The sequence below is a fragment of the Malus domestica genome, chromosome 03 (assembly GCF_042453785.1).
Source record: "Malus domestica chromosome 03, GDT2T_hap1".
Taxonomy (NCBI): domain Eukaryota; kingdom Viridiplantae; phylum Streptophyta; class Magnoliopsida; order Rosales; family Rosaceae; genus Malus; species Malus domestica.
This window is the reverse complement of record NC_091663.1, coordinates 2064592-2089547: the sequence shown is the minus strand read 5'-3', so window position 1 is coordinate 2089547 and position 24956 is coordinate 2064592. Positions and strand designations below refer to the sequence as shown.

Sequence of the window (24956 nt, the reverse complement as noted above, 5' to 3'; positions counted from 1 at the left end):
AATCTACCTCTGTCCATAGTAGAATGCTCAGTGCACTGAATACAATAGCATTAAAAACTGAATATTCCGATAAGTGCACCTGGCTTCTCTGCCCTCCCAGTTCCCATACACTCCCATCCTCTCCTATTTGTGCGGTCACGATTAAGCCACGTCAACATTTTATATCATTATTGTTTTTTGTCTTATTATCTCTATAAAAAAAATTAATATAAAATATTGATGTGGCGTAATAGTGACCGCACAAAATAGGAGGGGATGAGAGTGTATGAGAACTGGGAGGGCAGAGAAGTCAGGTCCCTTGTGCTAATCTAATATCCAATCTGCCATTGGTGGAAGTCACATCATATGGATAAAATTGTCAATAATTAATGTTAGGCTGTAGCTTACAAATATATGTAACCATACATGTCCTTATCTATTATTTAGGATAGAAAGAGAGAGAGCGCTGAGCTGAGAGAGAGTCTGAACTAGATGGGAAGTGAAGGGTACATACCATTGTACGAGACGAGGAGAGCCAAGGGAACAGTCCTGTATAGGGTTTTTGCAGCATCTAATTTTGCAGGAATATGTTTGATTTGGATTTATAGATTCTGTCACATACCAAAAGAAGGAGAAGATGGAAGGTTTGCTTGGATTGGACTTTTGGGTGCTGAGATATGGTTTGGTTTTTACTGGCTCCTCACTCATGCCTGCCGATGGAACCGTGTGTATAGGCACACCTTCAAAGACAGGCTTTCTCAAAGGTATATCAATTACTTCATGTTAGTTTGTTATTTGTTATTGGACAACTGTGGTTCATAAAAGGGACATTTTGGATTCGGTTCCCAACTATTAATACTCTTTGATTGAAATCTTGTATGTTTTTAGTTTTTGATCGAAGTCTCTAACATTAAAGTAATAGTGTAAGTAATATTTTTTAAATTAAAAATAATTAGTATTTGTTTATATTAATGAGATTTTAAATATAAACCATAATTTCCGGGATTAAAAAAAATAAAATATAAATTATACTCTCTATTATTTTATGTGTGTGTGTATATATATAAATATGGGTACATTCATCAAAATTAACAAAAAAAAATTATTGTACCAAAACATGGATACATTATTCAAAACACAGAAAAAATGAAGATATTAGGCTTAATAACATTAGTAAATTTATTCGATTAAACTTGACATAGATACATTCTCAAATCAACGGAAAAAAAATGTACCCATATAAGTTTAAAAATGGATTTTGTATTAAAAAAATTGGGTACTTTTTGTATAAAAAATTTGTACATTTTATATTAAAAAAATGGTACATTTTACATATAACAAATTTGTATATTTAATAATGGGTACATTTAAGATTAAAAAAATTGAAAATTATATGAATGGGTACATTTAAGATTTAAAAATTGAGAATCCTTTCATAAAAAACTAATGGGTACAAACTTATTCTAATTAAAATTTTTTTTTTTTGAAAATGTTTGAATTGAAAATTAATTAGGAGTTTAATACAGGTGTGAGTACTAAAACTCTAAATCAATTACTAATTTTTATTTTAAAAAATATGTAATAAACATGTAAATTCATTATCACATTAATGCTAGGGACTCTAATCAAAATTTGAAAACTAATAAGGTCTCAATCAATGAACATTAGTAACTAGGAATCGAATACTAATTTTTCCTTCCTAAAATTTGACCTGATGACATATTGGAGTTACATGAACAGATATGAAAATGAGTTGCCGGGAGTGGATGTATTTGTGTGCACAGCGGACGCAACCATGGAGCCACCAATGATGGTGATTAACACGGTTTTGTCAGTGATGGCTTATGATTACCCGCCGGAGAAGCTGAGCGTCTATCTGTCCGATGATGGCGGGTCGGAACTTACATACTATGCTCTCTTGGAGGCCGCTGAATTTGCAAAGCATTGGATACCATATTGCAAGAGGTACAGAGTGGAGCCAAGGTCACCTGCTGCTTATTTTGTCACAGTAGCTGCTGATGCAATTGATCATCATCAGGCCGAAGATTTCTGGGTTATTAAGGTACACAAAGATTTTCTGTATTGGATCAAATTCAGAATTTTGTATAACTTTATAATATTCGTGACGGTTCTAAAAGCTTAGAAGAAACGTAAATGATAAAGACAAAGTCCGTCAACCGATCATGTTTATTTTTTGCTTTTCTCAAAAGGGCAAGCATTGGTTATGGGTTTTCTCACGTTTACTTGTTGTTTTCACAAAATGGGCAAGCATCATTATGGGTATCATCAGTATTAGTTGTGAAAGCTCTGTGTGTGGGATTCTATTAATTGAATATAAATTAGTAAGGTAATGTTAGGGATACCAACTCTTTAAAGTATATTTTATAATTTATATAACGTGTTTGTTGGTGATTGGATTATTTATGAAACATCATATGATTGTAAATTTGATTTAAAAATATGATCTACTTAGCACTACTCAATTCGCAATAAGCCTTTCTTTTACACCAAAATATATCTTTTTGTAAATTAGGATTTTTTTTTGTTTTTTTGTTTTTTTTTGTTTTTAATAACATACCGCTTTATAAAAAAAAAAAAAAAAAAAAAAAAATCAGCTATGAGTCTTTTGACAATTTTCGAGTCATCATTTTGGTCATTGACCACAAGGAAAAATTTTCATGTGTATTTGGAACATTTGCCTATGGGTATGATTGAGATAATAATGTTCAAATTTATACACATTTTTTTTTTTAATTTACACATTTTATTCACTAAATTATTTGTATGTGTGCATCTTAATAAAATTAGGTGAAGTTGGAAGTAGGCCTAAATTAGAAAAAATAAATCAAAGTGCAGCTAGCAATACAAAACGTGGTAAACAAATGTAAGTGCTTTGTATTTTCTTACTGTGTTTTGGCGATTCTTTTTTAATATTGTTTATATGTTTAGAAAGAGAATTACTATTGACACTTTAAAATTTTAATCTTGCACATTTTATAAGAGCAATTACACCCCCGTTAAGGCAATAATTGTCGAGACAATTGGACAAAGGCAATTATTGACTTAACGAATATAAATGTGGCTAACATCAGCTTGACGTCAAATAGACTTAGGCACACACACGGGCTATCCCCGACTGATTGCTTGGTCCAAAATGGATGGGCCCACATGTAGCCCGACTTTTTGGGCTGGGGTGGAGAGGGGTTTTTAGGTATTGGCGGATAAAATTGTCTATTTCCATTGACAACTGAATAGAGTAAAGTTGCTCTAAGAGTATTTGTATTTTTAAATATAGAAAGTTTAGAGTATATAATTAGATTTTTTTAGTGTTAATAACAATTTAAAAAATACACACACACACAACACATGGAGGTGCACACTTTCAAAGTAAATATTAACGGTAAAAAACATAAGTTTGGGCAGTGCAGCCCAATATATAATGATTAGTTCACCGATGATCTGATACCTGTTTTCTGATTTTTTTTTTTTGCTACAGAAATTATACAAAGAAATGGAGAATCAAATCCAAAATGCAGTGAAGCTAGGCAGAATTTCAGAAAAAGAACGATCAAAATGCAAAGGCTTTTCTCAGTGGGATCCAAATTCATCTAGACGTGACCATGACACCATTCTTCGAGTATGAAACTAATTTGATATTCAAATCATCTCTTTTAAATTAAAAATGCAATTCAGGGTCATAGTAAACAACAACAGAGTCTTATCTCATTAAATGGGTCGCTGTATGAATCTTAGAACTTTAATGTGCTTGATTTTGTGACAAGTCTTCCATTTGCTCCAAGTATTTAATGTCTTTTCTCATGATCGTACGTGGTAAAAAAAAGTCAAACTTTTCCACTGCTGTCTGATATTTGATGTGTAATAATTAAACTCTTTTTCCAGATTCTAATCGATGGGAGAAACCCTAATTCAAGAGATGTTGAAGGGTGTGTATTGCCAACTTTAGTGTATTTAGCTCGGGAGAAAAGGCCTCAGCATCACCATAACTTCAAAGCTGGCGCTATGAATGCTCTGGTAATAATTATAAACTTACATCTATTCGGTAATTTTTTATAAATTTTTTTTAACAAAAGACAATAAAAGCGATAAACATTCCTGGCCAACTCTCGCAAAGCGGGGAGCCTTGTTGGCTTCGGATCGCCCTTAAAGAGGTAAAAATGGTGCTTCCGAAACCATCAAATATTAGCTTGTTTGTTGATATAATAATCATTCACTGTTTGTTATGTGATCCTTAACATTAATGCAGATTAGGGTATCTTCAAACATTAGCAATGGGCAGGTCATTCTTAATGTAGACTGCGATATGTATTCGAACAATTCCATGGCCATACGTGATGCGCTTTGTTTCTTAATGGATGAAGAAGAAGGCCAAGAGGTTGCCTTCGTACAGTTCCCACAGAATTTTGAAAATATAACTAAAAATGATTTGTATGGCAATACTTTACGTGTAATCTTCGAGGTGAGTAGATGTTAATAGAGTTACAAGACTGTAGAATTGAACTTATTTAATTGAAAAGTTTTATTTTAAGTTATTCTAATCTTTATAATTGACATGTTGGAGTGGGGATTGAAGGTGGAATTCCATGGCATGGATGGTTATGGCGGCACTCTGTATGTCGGAACTGGATGCTTTCACAGAAGAGAGACTCTTTGTGGGAGAAAGTTTATCAAGGGATCCAAGTTTGATATGAAAAGGGAGATCAGCGGACAAAGAGAAGAAAGTAGAATTCATGAATTAGAAGAAAATTCAAGAAGTCTTGCAAGCTGTACATTTGAAGAGAACACTCAATGGGGAAAAGAGGTCTCTCTCTCTCTCTCTCTCTCTCACACACACACACACACACACACACACACACAAACACACACACACACACACACACAACTGCACACTAATTTGAACTTGACGAATGTCTATAATTTGCAGATGGGATTGAAATATGGATGTCCGGTAGAAGATGTGATCACAGGGCTATCAATCCAATGCCATGGTTGGAAATCAGTGTATTGCAATCCCACAAGGAAAGCTTTCTTAGGAGTAGCCCCAACTACGCTAACTCAGACGCTTGTGCAGCATAAGAGATGGACAGAAGGCGATTTCCAGATTTTGTTTACTAAATACAGCCCTGCATGGTATGCACATGGAAAAATTAGCTTTGGTCTTCAACTTGGATATTGTTGCTTCTCCTTCTGGTGTTCGAATTCCTTGGCAACGTTATTTTATTCGATTGTCCCTTCCCTTTACCTCCTCAAAGGCATTTCCTTATTTCCACAGGTACTGTTTTTGTGTCAAAATATACATATTTTCTTTTGCAACTAACTCAATGTTTATAGTAAGGGTTTTGCTTTCTGGACTTAGGTCTCGAGCCCTTGGTTCATACCATTTGCATACGTGATAATTTCGAAGTACACTTGGAGTTTTGTTGAGTTTTTGGGGTGTGGTGGCACAATCTTAGGTTGGTGGAACGATCAACGAATGTGGCTTTACAAGAGAACAAGTTCCTACCTATTTGCCTTCATTGACACCATTTTAAACTCGCTTGGATATTCTGATACAGCATTCATATTAACATCTAAGGTGGATGACGAAGATGTGTCAGAACGATACAAGAAAGAGGTTATGGAATTTGGAGATTCGTCGCCAATGTTTACCATACTTGCAACACTAGCAATTCTCAATTTGTACTGCTTCCTTGGGTTTTTAAACAAAGCAATCTCTGGAGAAGGAATAGCAGAAGCTTATGAGAAAATGCCTTTGCAAATTCTTCTGTGTGGGGTTTTAGTTCTTCTCAACCTACCATTATACCAGGCTCTTTACCTAAGGAAGGACAAGGGAAAGCTGCCAAGCTCTGTAGCTTTTAAATCAATGGCATTTGCAGTATCTGCTTGTATCTGTTTCCAATATTTATATTAGAAGAAATGTGCTATTAGAACCATTCGAAATTGTTATTACCCCCGATTGAGGGCCTACCATGAGGATTTCAGGGCTTAAGATGACTTCCTAAACTCTACCTTAATGAGATATTATGTGATTTAATTCCTATTTCAACCAAAGAAAAAGAAATGTGATTGTTCATCATTTTGCTTACTCCATGGCTTGCTCCATGCCATTTCCCTATGCTATTCTGAAAATTATGAGTTTGGTACCATAGTATTACAATATGTTCATATAAAAGACTACGCAGCGTGTAATCCCGGGAATACCAAGTTAATCATCTATCTTAAACTCATTAGAAATATTAAGCTACTATCAAATCATTAAGTATGCCGTTTACTTGCTACTCTTTCAGGTGGTTATACTAGTCTAGCATTTTCTTGTGCCTTTGAAGCCAAGAATGCTTTCAGAATTATTGAAGCCATGAGACGGACTACACTAGAATGATGAACTTACAAAAAACATGGTTTGATCCGAAATTCAGAGGATTGCAAAGACTGAGGCAATTAGGACTATCTGAAATGGAGTTTATACGCATCATTAACTAGGCGAGGATATGTCAGAGGGGCATGAGCTAGAGGTTTTGCAGATTGTGTTGCCTAATTCTGATCAATACAAAGATTGTGCGTTGTGCAGGAGGAAAACTTTGATAGGGTTTTTCATGTTACTGGGAAGAAGATCAAGCACTGATCTGATAAGCTTTCGACAATAGAATTTATATTAAGATGATACAATAAACTAATTTAAAACAGAGAGACAACATTATTTTGATCCTAAACAAAATTTAGTTCACAAAAATACCTTGTGTGAAAGAGTTGAATCTAAAGAGTTTTGCATGCTTTAATACGAAAATTTGAAACAAGTACAAGCAACCACAGCAAATGACATCGACTTAAAAGCGACGGTGGCTGGAATCTTTCCCTTGTCTTTCCTTAGGTAAAGTGCTTGGTACAAGGGTAGGTTGATGAGAATCAGAGCCCCGTACATCAGAATTTGCAAAGTCAATGAATCATAAACTTGTGCTATGCCCTTCCCATTGATTGCTTCCTTAAGAAACCCAGCAAAGCAGTACAAATTGAGCAATGCAAGTGTTGGCAATGGGGTAAGCATTGGAGAAGAGTCCCCGAATTCCATAATCTCTTTCTTGTGCCGCTGTGACACATCTTCATCAGCCACCTTGGCGGTTATTACAAATGCTGAATCATTATATCCAAAGTAGTGTAGAAGGCAAAGAGATAGAAGCTCATATGCGCTGCTCGTTCCACCAACCTAAAGTTGTGCCACCACACCACAAAAACTCCACAAAGCTCCAAGTGTACTTTCCAATGATCACATACACAAATGGTATGAACCATGCTTGAGATCTTGAGATCTAAATTCACAAAACAAAACCCATTAGACATAAAATATATACTAAATAAATATTTAGAAAGTAACTGTTTGTTCACTTAGTCCTATTTAGAAAGTAACTGTTTGTTCACTGAAGCTCAAGGGAAAATTTTATAGGACGGCAATAAGGTCGGCAATGCTATATGGCATAGAATGTTGGGCGGTGAAGCATCAACACGTAGGTGTAGTGGAGATGAGGATGCTTCGTTGGATGTGTGGGCACACGAGAAAGGATAAGATTAGGAATGAGGATATCCGAGGTAAAGTAGGAGTAGCCGAAATTGAAGGAAAGAGGAGAGAAAATCGGTTACGGTGGTTTGGACATGTGCAAAGAAGGCCTACTGACGCTCCGGTTCGACAATGTGACCACGGGACAGAGGTTCAGAGCCGAAGGGGTAGAGGAAGACCTAGGAAAACTTTGGAAGAGACCCTAAGAAAAGACTTAGAGTACTTGGATCTAACGGAGGACATGACACAAAACCGAGCGCAATGGCGTTCTAGGATTCATATAGCCGACCCTACTTAGTGGGAAAAGGCTTTGTTGTTGTTGTTGTTTGATCCGAATCTAACAAGCTAATGCATGCAAGCATACATGTACATATGGTGTCAGCCATGAGCTTCATATCTAAAAACTGAACAGATATTCTTTTGAAACATTGAGAAGTAAGGTTGATCCTTAGATTTTGGGGGTCATAAGCAAAACTTAAATGAGGCCCCCAAAATCATAGTTGAACTGCATATGGTTTTTTATTTGAAACAAATAGGTATAGATATATACCGACATTGCCAATTTGAGTCACAAATTCATTGAAGGACCAACATGATTACTAACCCATCAATTAGTTTTGGTAGTTAAATAAGGTACAATTGCAAATGTATATAAGAAACATGCATCGTGCAATTTTGTGGGAAATTAATGAGAATAAGGACTTAGAACCATACCTGTGGAAATAAGGATGTGCCTCTAAGGAGGTAAAGTGAAGGAAGAATTGAGTAAACTAGTGTTGCCCAGCAATTTGCAGCCCAAAAGGAGTATCGAAGATATCCAAGTTGATGGCCTAAACTAATCTTTCCATAGGCATACCATGCAGGACTATACTTTGAATGCAAAATCTGGAGGTTACCTTCTGACCATCTCTTATATTGCACAAGCATATCAACTCACAACATACCCTCTCACGTGTGATCAATTTTCAAGCTTACACTTGGACAACAAATTAGGAGAATGTGTGAGCACATGTTGCCCCTGGGCTTTTAAACCAGAGACAACCTCCTTTGATAACATAAAGAATTTGGGATTTCCTCGTAAATCAATTGGTAATATGGAAAGTAGTCTAATATCTTATAAGTCTTGCATTGGTCTATCCCTCACTGATGTAGGACACTTTGTTCTCAAATCAACCTCTAGACAGTACAATGTTCAGTGCATCTAATACAATAACATTAAAAATTTGAATAATTCCAATAGGTGCTTGTGCTAATATAATATCCTTTCTCCCATAGGTGGCTCACATCAATGGAGTAAATAATTGTCAACAATGTTAGGCTGTGGCTGACAAATAACTATAACCATATTTGTCGTTCTCTGTTATTTTAAGATAGAGAGACAGAGAGAGCTGAGCTGAGTTGAGAGAGGTCTGAACTAGATGGGAAATGAAGGGTATTTGCCGTTGTTCGAGACGAGGAGAGCCAAGGGAACAGTCCTGTATAAAGTTTTTGCAGCATCTATATTTGCAGGAATATGTTTGATTTGGGTTTATAGATTGAGTCACATACCAAAAGCAGGAGAAGATGGAAGGTTTGGTTGGATTGGACTTTTGGGTGCTGAGATATGGTTTGGTTTTTACTGGCTCCTCACTCAGGCCTCCCGGTGGAACCGTGTGTATAGGTACACCTTCAAAGATAGGCTATCTCAAAGGTACTTTCCTACATGTGTTTCTAACTTCATACTCATTTCTTTATATTTGTTATCCAACAAGTATCGTTCATTAAATTTAAACTCAGAGACGAGAATGAATTGCCGGGAGTGGACGTATTTGTGTGCACGGCAGACCCAACCATTGAGCCGCCGATGATGGTGATTAACACGGTTTTGTCAGTGATGGCTTATGATTACCCGCCGGAGAAGCTGAGCGTCTATCTGTCCGATGATGGCGGGTCGGAACTTACGTACTATGCTCTCTTGGAGGCTGCTGAGTTTGCAAAGTATTGGATACCATACTGCAAGAGGTACAAAGTGGAGCCAAGGTCACCTGCTACTTATTTTGTCACAGTATCTGCTGATGCAATTGATGATGATCAGGCTAAAGATTTCTGGGTTACTAAGGTACACAAATTTTTTCTGAATTGGATCAAATTCAGAATTTTGTGTAACTTATTATATTCGTGACAGCCCAAAAAGCTAAGAAGATAACGTAAAGATAAAAGACTAAATGGGGCAACTAATCATGTTTAATTTTTTGTTTTTCTCAAACGGCAGTCATGAGTTAAGGGTTTCCTCATGTGTAATGATGAATGTTTTTAACCACCTAATCTAACAGTTCTTATAACTATTAGTTATTACAGCCGTATCTGTAGGATATACCAATTGAATATAACAAATTCAAAGGGGCAAACGAAAGAGACTAACTATTCAATTATATTTTGTAAATCATATGATGTCGTTGTTAATAATTGAATTATTATTTAAGTGTTAATAACGTGCTTATTTTTTTATTAATGACACATCATATAATTTATAAATTTGATCTACTTAGCATTACTAAACGTGCAAGGCACCTTTCTTTTGTATCAGAATTTAATTATTGTTTTTGTAAATTAGTATTGTTTATAACATATCGCTTTATAAAAAATAAAAAATAAAAAAAATAAAAATCAGCTATGAGTCGTTTGACAATTTTCGAGTTAGTATTTTGGTCATTGACCAAGAGGAATTTTGTTTTTATGTGTGTTTGGAACATTTGCTAAGAGTATGATTGAGATAATAATGTTCAAATTACACAAAATTTTTATTTATAATTTTATTTACTAAATTATTTGTATGCGTGCATCTTGATAAAATTAAATGAAGTTGAAAGTAGGCCTAAATTGAAAATAATAAAATAAAGTACACAACACCTAGTAAACAAATGTAAGTGGTTTGTAATCTTTTTCTATTTATGAAAGAAAGTGGTTTGTATCTTTTTACCATTTCTTGTTACCTTTTTAATATTGTCTGTATATTAAAAAAGAGAACTATAATTGACACTCCCATAGTCTAATCGTCCACGCCTAAGAAGTTTAAAGTGTATAATTTATTTTTAAAGTATTAATAATAATTTCTTTAAGAAAATATATCACCAAAACAATTAGCTGAGCATAGTAATGGGCTTAGGACATCGTTGTTATAGATAAGTTATGCAAACAGCAATGAAGATGTCCACTTTTCAAAGTAAATATTAACGGTAATAAAATAAGTTTGGGCAGTCCAGCCCAATTTATATTGTTTAGTTCACTGATACCTGTTTTCTGAAATTTTTGCTACAGAAATCATACAAAGAAATGGAGAATCAAATTCAAAATGCAGTGAAGCTAGGCAGGATTTCAGAAGAAGTACGATCAAAATGCAAAGGCTTTTCTCAGTGGGATCCAAATTCATCTAGACGTGACCATGACACCATTCTTCAAGTACGTATGAAACTAATTTGATACTTAAATGATCTCTTTTAAAGAAAAAAATGCAACTCATGGTCATAGAGTCATGGTAAACAACTACAACAACAACAAATCCTTATTCTATTAAATGGATGTTCTAGAACGACAATGCGCTCGATTTTGTGCTAAGTTTTCCTTTATGTCCAAGTACTCCATGTTTTTTCTCAAATCATAGTAAAATAGTGGAAAGAAAAATTTGATGTGTACTAATTAAATGCTTTTTCCAGATTCTAATTGATGGGAGGAACCCTAATTCAGGAGATGTTGAAGGGTGTGTATTGCCAACTTTAGTGTATTTAGCTCGGGAGAAAAGGCCTCAACATCACCATAACTTCAAAGCTGGCGCTATGAATGCTCTGGTAATTATAAACTTACATCTATTCGGTGAATTTTTTTTTTTTACAAGAAAGACTAAAAAGGTTGAGGCTGTGTACGATATACGTTCTCACCCGACCTTCGCAAAATCAGGGAGCCTTGTTGGTTAGGGATCGCACTTAGAGACCAAAAATGGTGCTTCCAAAACCATCAAATTTAGAGTGTTTATTGATGTAATAATCATTCACTGTTTGTTCTGTGATCCTTAATATTTATGCAGATTAGGGTGTCTTCAAACATTAGCAATGGGCAGGTCATTCTTAATGTAGACTGCGATATGTATTCGAACAACTCCATGGCCATACATGATGCGCTTTGTTTCTTCATGGATGAAGAAGAAGGCCAAGAGGTTGCCTTCGTACAGTTCCCACAGAATTTTGAAAATATAACTAAGAATGACTTGTATAGCAATTCTTTACTCATAATCAGCGAGGTGAGTAGATGTTAATGGAGTTACATGATTGTAGAATTGAACTTATTTTAATTGGAGTTTCATGTTAAATTATATTGAACTTTATAGTTGACATGTTGGAGTGGGGATTGAAGGTGGAATTCCATGGCTTGGATGGTTATGGCGGCACTCTATATGTCGGAAGTGGATGCTTTCACAGAAGAGAGACTCTTTGTGGGAGAAAGTTTATCAAGGGATCCAAGATTGATATGAAATGGGAGTTCAGTGGACAAAGAGAAGAAAGTAGAATTCATGAATTAGAAGAAAATTCAGGAAGTCTTGCAAGCTGTACATTTGAAGAGAACACTCAATGGGGAAAAGAGGTCTCTCTCTCTCTCTCTCACACACACACACACAACTGCACACTAATTTGAGCTTGATGAATGTCTATAATTTGCAGATGGGATTGAAATATGGATGTCCGGTAGAAGATGTGATCACAGGGCTATCAATCCAATGCCGCGGTTGGAAATCAGTGTATTGCAATCCCACAAGGAAAGCTTTCTTAGGAGTAGCCCCAACCACGCTAACTCAGACGCTTGTGCAGCATAAGAGATGGACAGAAGGCGATTTCCAGATTTTGCTTTCTAAATACAGCCCTGCATGGTATGCACATGGAAAAATTAGCTTTGGTCTTCAACTTGGATATTGTTGCTACTGCTTCTGGTGTTCGAATTCGTTGGCAGCATTATTTTATTCGATTGTCCCTTCCCTTTACCTCCTCAAAGGCATTTCCTTATTTCCACAGGTACTGTTTTTGTGTCAAAATATACATATTTTCTTTTGCAACTTACTCAATGTTTATAATAAGGGTTTTGCTTTCTGGACTTAGGTCTCGAGCCCTTGGCTCATACCATTTGCATACGTGATAATTTCGAAGTACACTTGGAGTTTTGTTGAGTTTTTGGGGTGTGGTGGCACAATCTTAGGTTGGTGGAACGATCAACGAATGTGGCTTTACAAGAGAACAAGTTCCTACCTATTTGCCTTCATTGACACCATTTTAAACTCGCTTGGATATTCTGATACAGCATTCATAATAACATCTAAGGTGGATGACGAAGATGTGTCAGAACGATACAAGAAAGAGGTTATGGAATTTGGAGATTCGTCGCCAATGTTTACCGTACTTGCAACACTAGCAATTCTCAATTTGTACTGCTTCCTTGGGTTTTTAAACAAAGCAATCTCTGGAGAAGGAATAGCAGAAGCTTATGAGAAAATGCCTTTGCAAATTCTTCTGTGTGGGGTTTTAGTTCTTCTCAACCTGCCATTATACCAGGCTCTTTACCTAAGGAAGGACAAGGGAAAGCTGCCAAGCTCTGTAGCTTTTAAATCAATGGCATTTGCCGTTTCTGCTTGTATCTGTTTCCAATATTTGTATTAGAAGAAATGTGCTATTAGAACCATTAGAAATTGTTATTACCCCCGATTGAGGCCTACCATGAGGATTTCAGGGCTTAAGATGACTTCCTAAACTCTACCTTAATGAGATATTATGTGATTTAATTCCTATTCCAACCAAAGAAATGTGATTGTTCATCATCTTTCTTACTCCATGGCTTGCTCCATGCCATTGCCCTATGCTATTCTGAAAATTATGAGTTTGGTACCATAGTATTACAATATGTTCATATAAAAGACTACGCAGCGTGTAATCCCGGGAATACCAAGTTAATCATCTATCTTAAACTCATTAGAAATATTAAGCTACTATCAAATCATTAAGTAGGCCGTTTAGTTGCTACTCTTTCAGGTGGTTATACTAGTCTAGCATTTTCTTGTGCCTTTGAAGCCAAGAATGCTTTCAGAATTATTGAAGCCATGAGACGGACTACACTAGAATGATGAACTTACAAAAAACATGGTTAGATCCGAATTTCGGAGGATTGCAAAGACTCTGGCAATTAGGACTATCAGAAACGGAGTTTATACGCATCACTAACTAGGCGAGGATATGTCAGAGGGGCATGAGCTAGAGGTTTTGCAGATTGTGTTGCCTAATTCTGATCAATACAGATTGTGCGTTGTGCAGGAGGAAAACTTTGATAGGGTTTTTCATGTTACTAGGAAGAAGATCAAACACTGATCTGATAAGCTTTCGACAATAGAATTTATATTAAGATGATACAATAAACTAATTTAAAAACAGAGAGACAACATTATTTTGATCCTAAACAAAATTTTAGTTCACAAAAATACCTTGTGTGAAAGAGTTGAATCTAAAGAGTTTTGCATGCTTTAATACGAAAATTTGAAACAAGTACAAGCAACCACAGCAAATGCCATTGACTTAAAAGCGACTGTGGCTGGAATCTTTCCTTTGTCTTTCCTTAGGTAAAGTGCTTGGTACAAGGGTAGGTTGATGAGAATCAGAGCCCCGCATAGCAGAATTTGCAAAGTCAATGTATCATAAACTTGTGCTATGCCCTTCCCATTGATTGCTTCCTTAAGAAACCCAGCAAAGCAGTACAAATTGGGCAATGCAAGTGTTGCCAATGGGGTAAGCATTGGAGAAGAGTCCCCGAATTCCATAATCTCTTTCTTGTGCCGCTGTGACACATCTTCATTAGCCACCTTGGCGGTTATTAGAAATGCTAAATTACTATATCCAAAGGAGTGTAGAATGGTGTCAAAGAAGGCAAAGAGATAGGAGCTCATATGCGCTGCTCGTTCCACCAACCTAAAGTTGTGCCACCACACCACAAAAACTCCACAAAGCTCCATGTGTACTTTTCAATGATCACATATGCAAATGGTATGAACCATGCTTGAGATCTAAATTCACAAATCAAAACCCATTAGACATAAAATATATACTAAATAAATATTTAGAAAGCAACTGTTTGTTTACTTGGTCTATTAGGTTAATTTTTGTCTGAATGTGTGATCCGAATCTAACAAGCTAATGCATGCAAGCATACATGTACATATGGTGTCAGCCATGAGCTTCATATCTAAAAACTGAACCGATATTCGTTTGAAACTGTAAACACGGAAATTCCTGCGATGAACGAGACAAGAACATGTGTACAAAATAATATTTGTATTAATGATTTAGGGGTTACAATCTCTTCTACAAATTTAGTCTCTGATTTGATCTTCGTAATGTGTAGATTTGTGGATTGGGTTGTTGATCCAAGGGCCGTTGGGGCTTGATCTTAGGATAAACAATTGTGCGGATTTGTTGACGTCGTTGATCCAAAGGGCCGTCGGAACTTGATCTAGGGATGAACGAATGATGAATGATGAACACTTTCTTCAAGGGCCGTCGGAGCTTGATCTTGAATTGGTGGAAGTTCTTCAAGGGCCGTTGGGGCTTGATTTTAAATGAGGAAGTTCTTCAAGGGCCGTTGGGGCTTGGTCTTGAATGAGGATTTGACGAAGAACAAAGATATCTTTCTTGATTCTTCAGGATTTGCTTGGGAGCTTTGGAGTTTCAAAGTTTCAAGGTTTTGGTGTGAGGTGAATTGGTTATGAATTCGTGTCCCAAAATGAATGCCTTGACTTCCTATTTATAGAATTCCAAAACTTGAATTTTGGATTTAAATAATCAAATGAAATAAATCATTTCTGCCAAGTGTTGACACGTGTCATGTTTGATGACTTTTCTGATGATTCTCGATTTTTCGTTGAGTCACATGCTATGTGTAAAATTTATGTGACACGTGAACATTGAAATTTTAATTATTGATCAACATTTATTTCACCGAAATTTCGATGTCTACATAAACATTGAGAAGTAAGGTTGATCTTGAGATTTTGCGGGTCATAAGCAAAACTTAAATGAGGCCCCCAAAATCATAGTTGGTATGCATATGGTTTTTTATTTGAAACAAATAGGTATAGATATATAGCGACATTGCCAATTTGGGTCACATATTCATGGAAGGACCAACATGATTACTAACCCATCAATTAGTTTTGGTAATTAAATAAGGTACAATTACAAATGTATATAAGGAACATGTCATTGTGTAATTTTGTGGCAAATTAATGAGAATAAGGACTTAGAACCATACCTGTGGAAATAAGGATGCGCCTCTAAGGAGGTAAAGTGAAGGAAGAATTGAGTAAACTAGTGTTGCCCAGCAATTTGCAGCCCAAAAGGAGTATCGATGATGTCCAAGTTGATGGCCTAAACTAATCTTTCCATAGGCATACCATGCAGGACTATACTTTGAAAGCAAAATCAGGAGGTTACCTTCTGACCATCTCTTATATTGCACAAGCATATCAACTTGCAACACACCCTCTCACATGTGGTCAATTTTCAAGCCTACACGTGGACAACAAATTGGGTGAATGCGTGAGCACGTGTTGCCCCTGGGCTTTTTTGGGCTTTCAAACCAAGGACAACCTACTTTAATACCACGAAGAATTTGAGATTTCCCCATAAACCAATTGACAATACAGGGATTAGTCCAATACCTTATAAGCCTTGCATTGGTCTATCCCTCACCGATGTAGGACACTTTGTTATCAAATCATCAACACTCAATAATTATATATATGTTTGTTATATTATATAGGGTAATTCTAGGGAGATTAAATTTTATAAACTAAATGACATGAAAGTTGATGATTGAATTTTTACTTAAGTGTTGATTAACATGCTTATTTCTTATTGATAACACATCCTTTAATTTGTAAATTAGTTTACAAATTTAGTTTACCTACATTACTCTATTATATAACAATTTAACTTGTTTAAAACAAGAAAAAAAATTAAAAAGTAGGTACCTTGGAAACCGAGTGTCATCAAAAGTCCTGATGGGGTTTGGAATATCACCACAACCTTCAACATTGATTCCCCTCCGTTGCCTATACTCCTCGACCGTATAAGAGGTGTCATCAAAATTGAGGTGCTGCTTTTCTGGCGTGCTGCCTTGGGGCTTACAAGAGGTGCCATGAGTATTGAGGTCCTGCGTTTCATACGTGCTGCCTTGAGTAGTATACTCCTCGACTTTCCCGACCTTATAAGAGGTGCTATCATTAGTAATTTCACTCTTGAGGTCCTGCGTTTCAAATGTGCCACCTTGAGCAGCCATTTTCCTCCAATTCCTCCTATACTTAGTGACCTCGCTGGTCGTATTTGAGGTGTCTCGAACAGCATCAGCACCATAATGCTGTGCTAACCGTTCTGAGCCACGACATCCGCTCGTAGCACCACCACGAACAACATCCAACCCACTGAAACAAACAACACAAAACTATTCAAGTTTTTCAATCACCTCTCGGTCGGGTAACTACTAAGTACTAACTACTAACAAATTTTAGAAAGTTTAAATTCGTACCCACAATTCCCCATATGAGAGAGAGAGAGAGAGAGAGAGAGAGAGAGAGAGAGCTAGAGCGAGAGTGTTACCTTCTTATTGTCTGACAACGGTAAGAATTGGAGTCATTGGAGCGCTTCGCCATATTCGAGATAGCTAAAGCTAGGGTTTCTGAACTTTGGTAGCAATCATGATTTGACCTCGTAGGGTTTTTTTGTTGTTGTTTTTAATTAGGTTTCTGATCACGGGCGGCCTAGTTGATAATCTGATTCTGCTCACAGGTAACAATATGTTTTGAAAGATAATCAAATAGACCTCCCCGTATATAGATCTCTGACTTCAATCCTTGTTCATGTACAAAACCCTAGTTGCATTAGGACATTACATATTAGTGTCTTGTTGACCGTTTCCCTTCCTTTCCTTCTCAGTTTAGGGGGATTTACGTGCATGGCCCCACTTTAGTTGGTTTCCTATTCAGTTTGTTTTTGCTCACCATTAATATCCATGGATTTAACAATTGATTGGCAATCTAAACTTACCATTAGTATATCTTCTTCATGTGGATGTTTTCGTTGTTTGTTTCATTTCTGACGTGGGCACAAGAAGAATGACTGTCGAATGAGTGTCGATGACTGAGAGTGACGATGAATACACTACAAGAAAAAGCTTCACTAGCTTCAGAGGTTTAAGCGTCTCTACTTTTGTTTATATCTTTAAACAATAGAAACAATGCTTCTACAAATTGGTGACCTGTTGTTCTATTTTTATAGCTATTGATGTCTAGAGACAGAACCAAGATCCGTCCCTCAGTTTTTCAAAATATTGAAATTAAGCTCTTGCACAAGTCTCGGTGCTTACTGTCACACCTTCTCTTGCGTATTCAAAAGATATTTAAGGTTGTTAATGGGGGAGTGTTTTTTATTATGTGAAATTCGAGGGTAAACCAATGCAACCAACACTCCAAAACCAAAAGAGTTCATCGTGAAAATGAAGTGTTTAATCCCTTCATAACCCATCATATAGGAGAAAACGCACAAAACCACCAACAAAACTAGTAAGCATAGCCAACTCTGAGGAGGAACTGCACAAGAAACCAACAACTAAGCTACTAGTTGCATCAGGTAAACCAACAACAGAGCATCGCTACAATAAAGGACTTTGCGCACTGTTTGGAGTAAAATTTGAACTTTGGGCTTAGGAAGGAGTTGGCCCAAAAGGAAGCCTAGAAGGGGAGATGGTCAAAGCCTAGCCGAAACCCAGAAAGTAGAAAAGGCCTTTTCTGACTTGGTGCAGCTCATGAAGACCACTTGCTCACCTACCCAAAGGCCAAGTGGTATAGACTGACCAGCTATACAGCCCGTAAAGTACTTTATAGTGGCAGTACAAGTAAAATAGCTGATGAGTCACTACCCTTCCGGCTACATTGGGGCAAGGTTGTTGTTACAGGAGGCCAAGCCGAGTTACCTATAAAAGAAGAAAGAGAAACCAGGAATAAGGACACTCAAACAAACAAATGCAAGCACAAATTCTGCTCAAAAGCCAGATTTGCCTTCAAACGAAGCTGTAGTCAGCCCAAGCCTTCATCCCTCTCGGGATAAACCTTCATTCAAACCTTTGTAATAGCTCTGCTACCCTGTTCAACTCTTGCTGTAGTATCGATTTTTTTCTGTAAACTCATCTCCTTACCCCATTTTCTGAAGCTTTCAAACCCCTCGATAAACCACAAAGATAGGAAGTTGCAAGACGATCAGCCTTGCCCGACAAGGTTAAACCTTGCCCGACCTTCTTTATTTTTGTCTTTTCATTCATTAGCCTAGCAATATGTTGTATACTTCCAGTTGTATTCAAGTTATTTCTAGTAAGGTGACTATTAAAAGACTCTCTCAGTACTTGAATCCGATTTGAATATATCTTCATAGTTCAAACCAGATCTAAGTTCTAAGCCCTCGGGCATGTAAATTTGATCATTCAAAAGTCCTTGGCCTCAAGGCATAAAAAAGAACCTTATGTGGACTTAACCCATCCACGACAGCCCTTGATAAACAAGAAGTCCGAAGTTACTTGGGGCGCAAGTAATCAACCTATCCCTTAGTTTTATTTCTATTATATTATGATTATCATAGAACGTTTGAGTACATAATGAATTCTGATGGGAAGCCTCAAGGCCTACATCTAAGGCCTTACAAAGGCACCTATTTGGATTCATTCTGCTCTTCAGGCTAGAGTGTTTGAGTATAGAGTTAATTCTGATAGGAAGCCTCAAGGCCTACATCTAAGGCCCCACAAAGGCACCTATTTGGATTCACTCTGTTCCTCGGGCTCGGGTAATAAGAAGTATAATGGTTATAAGACTCCTGAAATCAATGAAACAAACGTTATATGTTTGAGTACCGGTTTAGTTATTGACTGGAAGCCTCAAGGCCTATACTTAAGGCTCCACAAAGGCACCTATCATAACTAACACGGTCTCTCGAGCATATATACAACTAAAACTCGACATCCATTTTACATCTGCCATGCTGAAGATGGCAGTGGCACGCCTGAGCACGTAAAAGTTAATCTTGATTGTGAGCCTCAATGCTTATACCTAAGGCCCCACAAAGGCACCTTTCAAAGTTAACTTTGTCCTTCTCTTTCAGCCTTGCCCGACAAGCCCGCCAGTAAAGCAGAAGCCCGACAATAACCATCAACCGGCGCCAACCTCTCGGGGAGCTGTGTGCTCGTCGGCCAGGGAACATTCCCCGACGGAATTTCCTGCCACGAACATAGTTTTGGCACGCCCGGTGGGATCCATTTGATCAGAAGACATATGTCAAACATGCTAGAAGATTTGCAAACTACATTGTTGCAGATGTTGCAAAGATTGGAGAACGCCTCCACAGGCTCCAGAAAGAAAGCAGATATGGTTAAAAGGCCAACTATTCCTACATCTTTACCACAGCTTGGGGAAAAAGATGATAGGGAGGAAAAGAGACTTAAAACCAGCCAGCCAAAGGAGGCGGTGGTGGACAAACCTGCAGTTCCATTCTCAGAGACCCCTATAAATATGATCAGTATGGCATGGGCTGAGAAGGGAAAAGAAAAAATCACAAGGGAAGTGGAGGAAAGAAGATTGGCTGATAAACCCACAGAGGGGATAATCAAAATGCCTGAACCTCCAAAAGCAGCCATAATCAAGGGGATGGTGTTGTGCAGCAAATGCCAATGCAAGTGTGAGCTCGAAATACCACCCGTAGGAATCCTCATGGATTATGAGCTGATTAGGAGGAAGGAAGAAGAAAAAAGGAAAGAAGCCCGCGAAAGAGCCAGACGGGCAACAGGAAGAGACATTTCCCGGAGTGTTTTTCAACGGTTAGGAGGCGATTCCCAACCAAGAGCTTTATCAGAAATATTCCGTAATCATGAAGTTTCTGAGGAAGCAGAAGACAAGGATGTTAAAAACCCAAAAGAGAGGGGTACAGAGCATTCTCAATACGGCCACATGGGAAGAGAAACCAAGAGGAGTGATAGGATAACAAATCCTGTCCAGAAAGATAACCCTGCCCTCCTTGGGAGGAAATGGTACGTGGTTGGGAAGAATGGACAGCCTGTTAAACAAATGGGAGCCTCAATGGTCAGAAGGGTCCAAAGGTAACACAAAGCCTACATGAACTCCTTAAAAACCCTTGCAACGTCTGAAGCATCCAAAAATCAAAAGTTGGAGAAAGTGTCATCTGGGGGGAGTAGTCAGCTCCGCTGGAGGAGTAAGAAAGAGGTGGAAAAGGCCAATAGCAAGACAGAAAGCGAGGGGAATCATGTGCCGCAGAGCCAACACCTTGGGAAGTATAGGATCTTGATGAGGGCTCAAGAAAATCTGATCATGGTACCAACTCCCAGATGGAAGCCAGAGCCTATTTGTTTTGGAACTGTTTCATCTGAAAGGAAACCACCTTCTCTGCCATTGGTGGATCCTTTTGGTAAAGTTCCAAAGCAAACGCTGTATGCGGGCATGAATCAACATGAGGGGCACCAGAACCATTACTTCTAGCAGATGCGATGACTTGGTTGGATGAATTCATGGACTAGATTGGGAGCAAGAAAGAGGATATGCCCGAGCCTAGCAATTTTCATATCAACATGGCATATGTACTATCCGCCATGTTTGGTGCTAGACCTGATCAGCCTGATACTATGGAAGGTGATTACTTGACAACTGAGCCAATGATGGCTCATGTCAATGTGGAGGTTGCTGAAGAAGGAGAATCGAGAAAGGTTGATGTTGGAAATGTGCCCTAAAGCCAATCATGTGATGATACTTTACGGACATTTCACATGTTAAACTAATCTAGTTTTACATATAAAGGGCATACATTATTGTTTGAGCCGTCTCATATAAATGTTATATGCTTAAACAATAAAGTCCAAGGAATTTGTGATTGGGAGAATGTAATCTAATGAAGTTAGATTCTTGAGACCATTCTTTCGTAGACACATCCTAAACGTTCCTGATCATAGGATTGCCAATTGGGCATTGACAGTCCGTCAAGATCGGTACGTACTATGTCTTCTCTCAGGGAGAGTGATTAGTCTCTAGTCATTGGTGTGTGTGACATCAAGACAAGTACGGTAGGTGCTCAATAGAGAATGAGTTCACTGAACGCGATCAACGAAGAGTTCTCATATTCCATGTCACATGAGAACTCATGGTTGGGATAATGCAAAGTAGTCCTTTGACCTGAGGCATCATAGTTGTCTTGTGGTTAAGACCTTGATCTTTGATTATGTCAAAGTCATCCCACCAGGAGGGTGTCCACGGCATCGTTGGGGTCAAGCCGCTTAGCTATGGAGACGAGTGAATGCGCAACAAGGGATCTCTAACCTTCAAACCGTTTGAAGGAGAATACTCTCTGATATGATTTGAATCTCTGGCCAGAGTATGAATGAGATTTGGGAATGCGTTCCTAATCACATTCAAGGTAATCATATAAGCACAAGACACACATTGGATAGTAGACATGAGAAAATAAACTATCAAACCAAACAATGTGGTCAAGAGTATTAGATTAGAGAAGGACCGTATTGCATTTGTAATCCCAGACTGAATAGGTTCTCCACCTCTTCTGATTAGCTTGGGTAACCATGACATACGGCTAGGTGTCACTCATGGTTTGTGGAAGCCCTAAACGTGTGTAATCACTAAAGGGAGAATTGAAAATAGTTTCAATTCACAATCGATGTAAAATGGTTTTAATCGCCCACTACCTCGCTAAAAGGAACCTAATGGATCGTACACCGTGTAAGGTAGAGATGGACGAAATAAATGAAATGAGTAAGATTAATTGAATGGTTTAATTATTTATGGCAAGGATTAATTAATATGTTAATTAATCAAACGAATAAGTTCGTTAAAGACTTCGGGATAGTTTTGGACCTTAAGGCCCAATGGGCTTCGAACGTCAAGCCCATTAACTTAAGTTGTATGACAATTTAATGAATAAAGATTCATTAAAGCCCAAAAGCCCAAAATTCCCCTAAATGGCCATATTAGATGAATTAGGGTTGTTTGGTTATTTAGGTCACTTAAAGAAGTGACTATATAAATGACTTTATAACTAAATATTCATTAAGTGAAATAAGGGTTTATTTTTGGGGAAAATGGGTGAGAATTGTCTCTCCATTTTCTCTCTAAAGAGGCCAACACCTTGGAGGTGATTAGCTAGTCATCTAATCCTCCAAGGTCACTCATTCATCATCCAATCTCTCCTTGGTGTAGAGACTTAGAGGTTCTCAATTTTGGGAACTTGGAGAACCTATTCTTCCATCCAAATCCATGGATCTAAGAAGCAAGGAATGAAGGCCCTATCTCTTTGGGTGATTAGCCTTTGCTTATGCAAAGAGGAATCTACAAAGGTAAATTTCAACTCACTTTGTTTTTGAGTTGATTATTGGTTCACCAATCTACTAGGCTTTGAATTTCATGGTCATGTTTTGTTTTTGAGTACATATAAGCATGATTCCGCCTTTAATTGTTAATTGCATGCTATATGATGTTGCTCAAATGAACATGTTTTTCCCAAAAGATTTCCTTCAAGTGGTATCAGAGCCTAGGTCTAGTAGTTGGTGAATCCTTTTGTGTTTTGTAGTTCATAAGTTTGTGATCTAAAAGTTGTAATTGTTACAAGCTTTATTCTTGCTTCTTTGAAAGTAAATTTTGTTGGAAAATTTGCTATCTCAAATGTTGTAGATGTTGTTCATATGAGCATGAATATTGGAGCTAAAATTTGGTGCCATGCTTTTGGGAAAATTCGGCCAAATCCAAAGGGTGGATTTTTGGGTTCTTGTTTGACTTGTTAAAAGTGTTTTAATGTGTTCTTTGGAACCCCTAAGTACCCTAGTTTGGTTAGATGTTATTTCCCTTAAGTAAGAATGGTTTTGGAATGTTTTTGGGTGAAAAAAATTCATGGAAAAATTTGGGTTTTTCATGGATGTTCTTCATTGTTCTTGATGTTCTTGCCAAGAACAAAAAGGTTTGGTGTTTTGATTCAAAGTTTTGAATTATTTCATAAAGTTTATGTGATATGTTTTTAAATGATTTATTATGTATTTAAAGTGTTAAATATTTGTATAAATGATGATTGAAATAATTGTGTTTGAATTATTTCAAAAACATATCTTATCTTACATACACTTGCATGTTTTTGACAAAACTCACAAATCAACACACACACCAACCTTATCCCTCCCTAAAACCAGCCACTCCCTCAAAGGGAGTACTTTTGGGGCTTTTATGCAATTACATAAAGTTTTGATACTTTTGTGTATTTGCACTTTGGCCCAAAAGTTTACGTTTTTACGTTTAGGTCCAAAAACGCTAAAGGACAAATTGTTTTGTTCCTTTAATGAAGTTTTTGCATTGATTAAAGTTTGGGTTCTAGTTGTATTTACATGAAGTTGTGACTTTTGTGTATTATACAAAGTGACCCCAAAAGTTTTTGTATTTGCAATATGGCCCAAAAGTTGAGGTTAATTGCAAGATGGCCCAAATAGGATGAGAACAAAATTGTTTTGTCTCTTTAAATGAGAATTGGATTTTCATTTTGTTTAGCTCCATTTAAATCAATCTTATGGATACAAAAACCAAATGAAAATGTTGCATTCAATTAATTAGTTAAAGTGTTAATTAATTAAAGGGTGATTATGAACCTAAGCCTAATATAATTGAGCTATGTGAAAGGCGTTTCAAATTTGTTTGAACCATGGGAATGTGTAGATTAAATTTTGGTTGTAATTTGATTTGATCAAATGTTGTAAAAGGGCTTAAGCTCTTCTTTACTTTAAAGTAATTTGTTATATGCAAATGTTGTAATGAGCATAAGCTCACCTTTACTTTGAAGTACTTCTTTCTTGCTTTATACGATATGCATGAAAATGAAGTAGTTGGGTCCAACGCCCATAAGACAACACGCCTTAATGTGATTAAACGCGTAACTAAAATCAATCTTCATTCCTAGACCGAGGTTCAACACAAGGCTCGTGTTGAATCTAAACAAAGGTTCATAATCATCCTTAGGCCCTAAGGCAACTATGTAGTCCATCAAATGAATGCAAAGTTTATGTTAGTAGTATCATATACTCTTGCTTTAAAAATCGTTTTAAAAGCATAGTGGGAGTATTATGTACAACTAAAACAATGAGATGGACCAATAGTTGTAATAGGACTAAAATAGTTTTAATAGAGATTAAAATGTATGTTTATATGTGATGAGACCTAAAACCCTCAATCAAACCAATATTAAGTTGATAAGCGAGAGATGTTTAGAATATCTCTTCGTGGCCTTCCACCGTGGTGGGATCCAATCGTTTA

General features: G+C 37.1%; 4 protein-coding genes across 4 annotated transcripts; 2 read left to right on the top strand and 2 right to left on the bottom strand.

Moving 5' to 3' along the window:
* The first annotated feature begins 367 nt into the window (after positions 1-367).
* LOC114823850 (cellulose synthase-like protein E1) lies at positions 368-6082 on the top strand. Its single transcript, XM_029099401.2, has 8 exons — positions 368-743; positions 1720-2041; positions 3476-3616; positions 3880-4011; positions 4244-4456; positions 4571-4798; positions 4922-5269; positions 5354-6082. The coding sequence occupies exons 1-8, from the start codon at positions 472-474 to the stop codon at positions 5906-5908; spliced, it is 2211 nt and encodes a 736-aa protein (XP_028955234.2). The 5' UTR covers positions 368-471; the 3' UTR covers positions 5909-6082.
* Positions 6083-6769: 687 nt separating this feature from the next.
* LOC139194327 (cellulose synthase-like protein E1) lies at positions 6770-8102 on the bottom strand. The gene is made up of 3 exons (XM_070818635.1): positions 8097-8102; positions 7199-7301; positions 6770-7125 (listed from the first exon to the last, which is right to left on the bottom strand). The coding sequence occupies exons 1-3, from the start codon at positions 8100-8102 to the stop codon at positions 6770-6772; spliced, it is 465 nt and encodes a 154-aa protein (XP_070674736.1).
* A 767-nt stretch (positions 8103-8869) lies between these two features.
* Positions 8870-13391, top strand: LOC139194018 (cellulose synthase-like protein E1). Its single transcript, XM_070818071.1, has 8 exons — positions 8870-9236; positions 9323-9644; positions 10844-10984; positions 11239-11370; positions 11607-11819; positions 11933-12160; positions 12238-12585; positions 12670-13391. The coding sequence occupies exons 1-8, from the start codon at positions 8965-8967 to the stop codon at positions 13222-13224; spliced, it is 2211 nt and encodes a 736-aa protein (XP_070674172.1). The 5' UTR covers positions 8870-8964; the 3' UTR covers positions 13225-13391.
* Positions 13392-14078: 687 nt separating this feature from the next.
* LOC139194326 (cellulose synthase-like protein E1) lies at positions 14079-14564 on the bottom strand. Its single transcript, XM_070818634.1, has one exon. The coding sequence runs from the start codon at positions 14562-14564 to the stop codon at positions 14079-14081; it is 486 nt and encodes a 161-aa protein (XP_070674735.1).
* Between the last annotated feature and the right edge of the window lie 10392 nt (positions 14565-24956).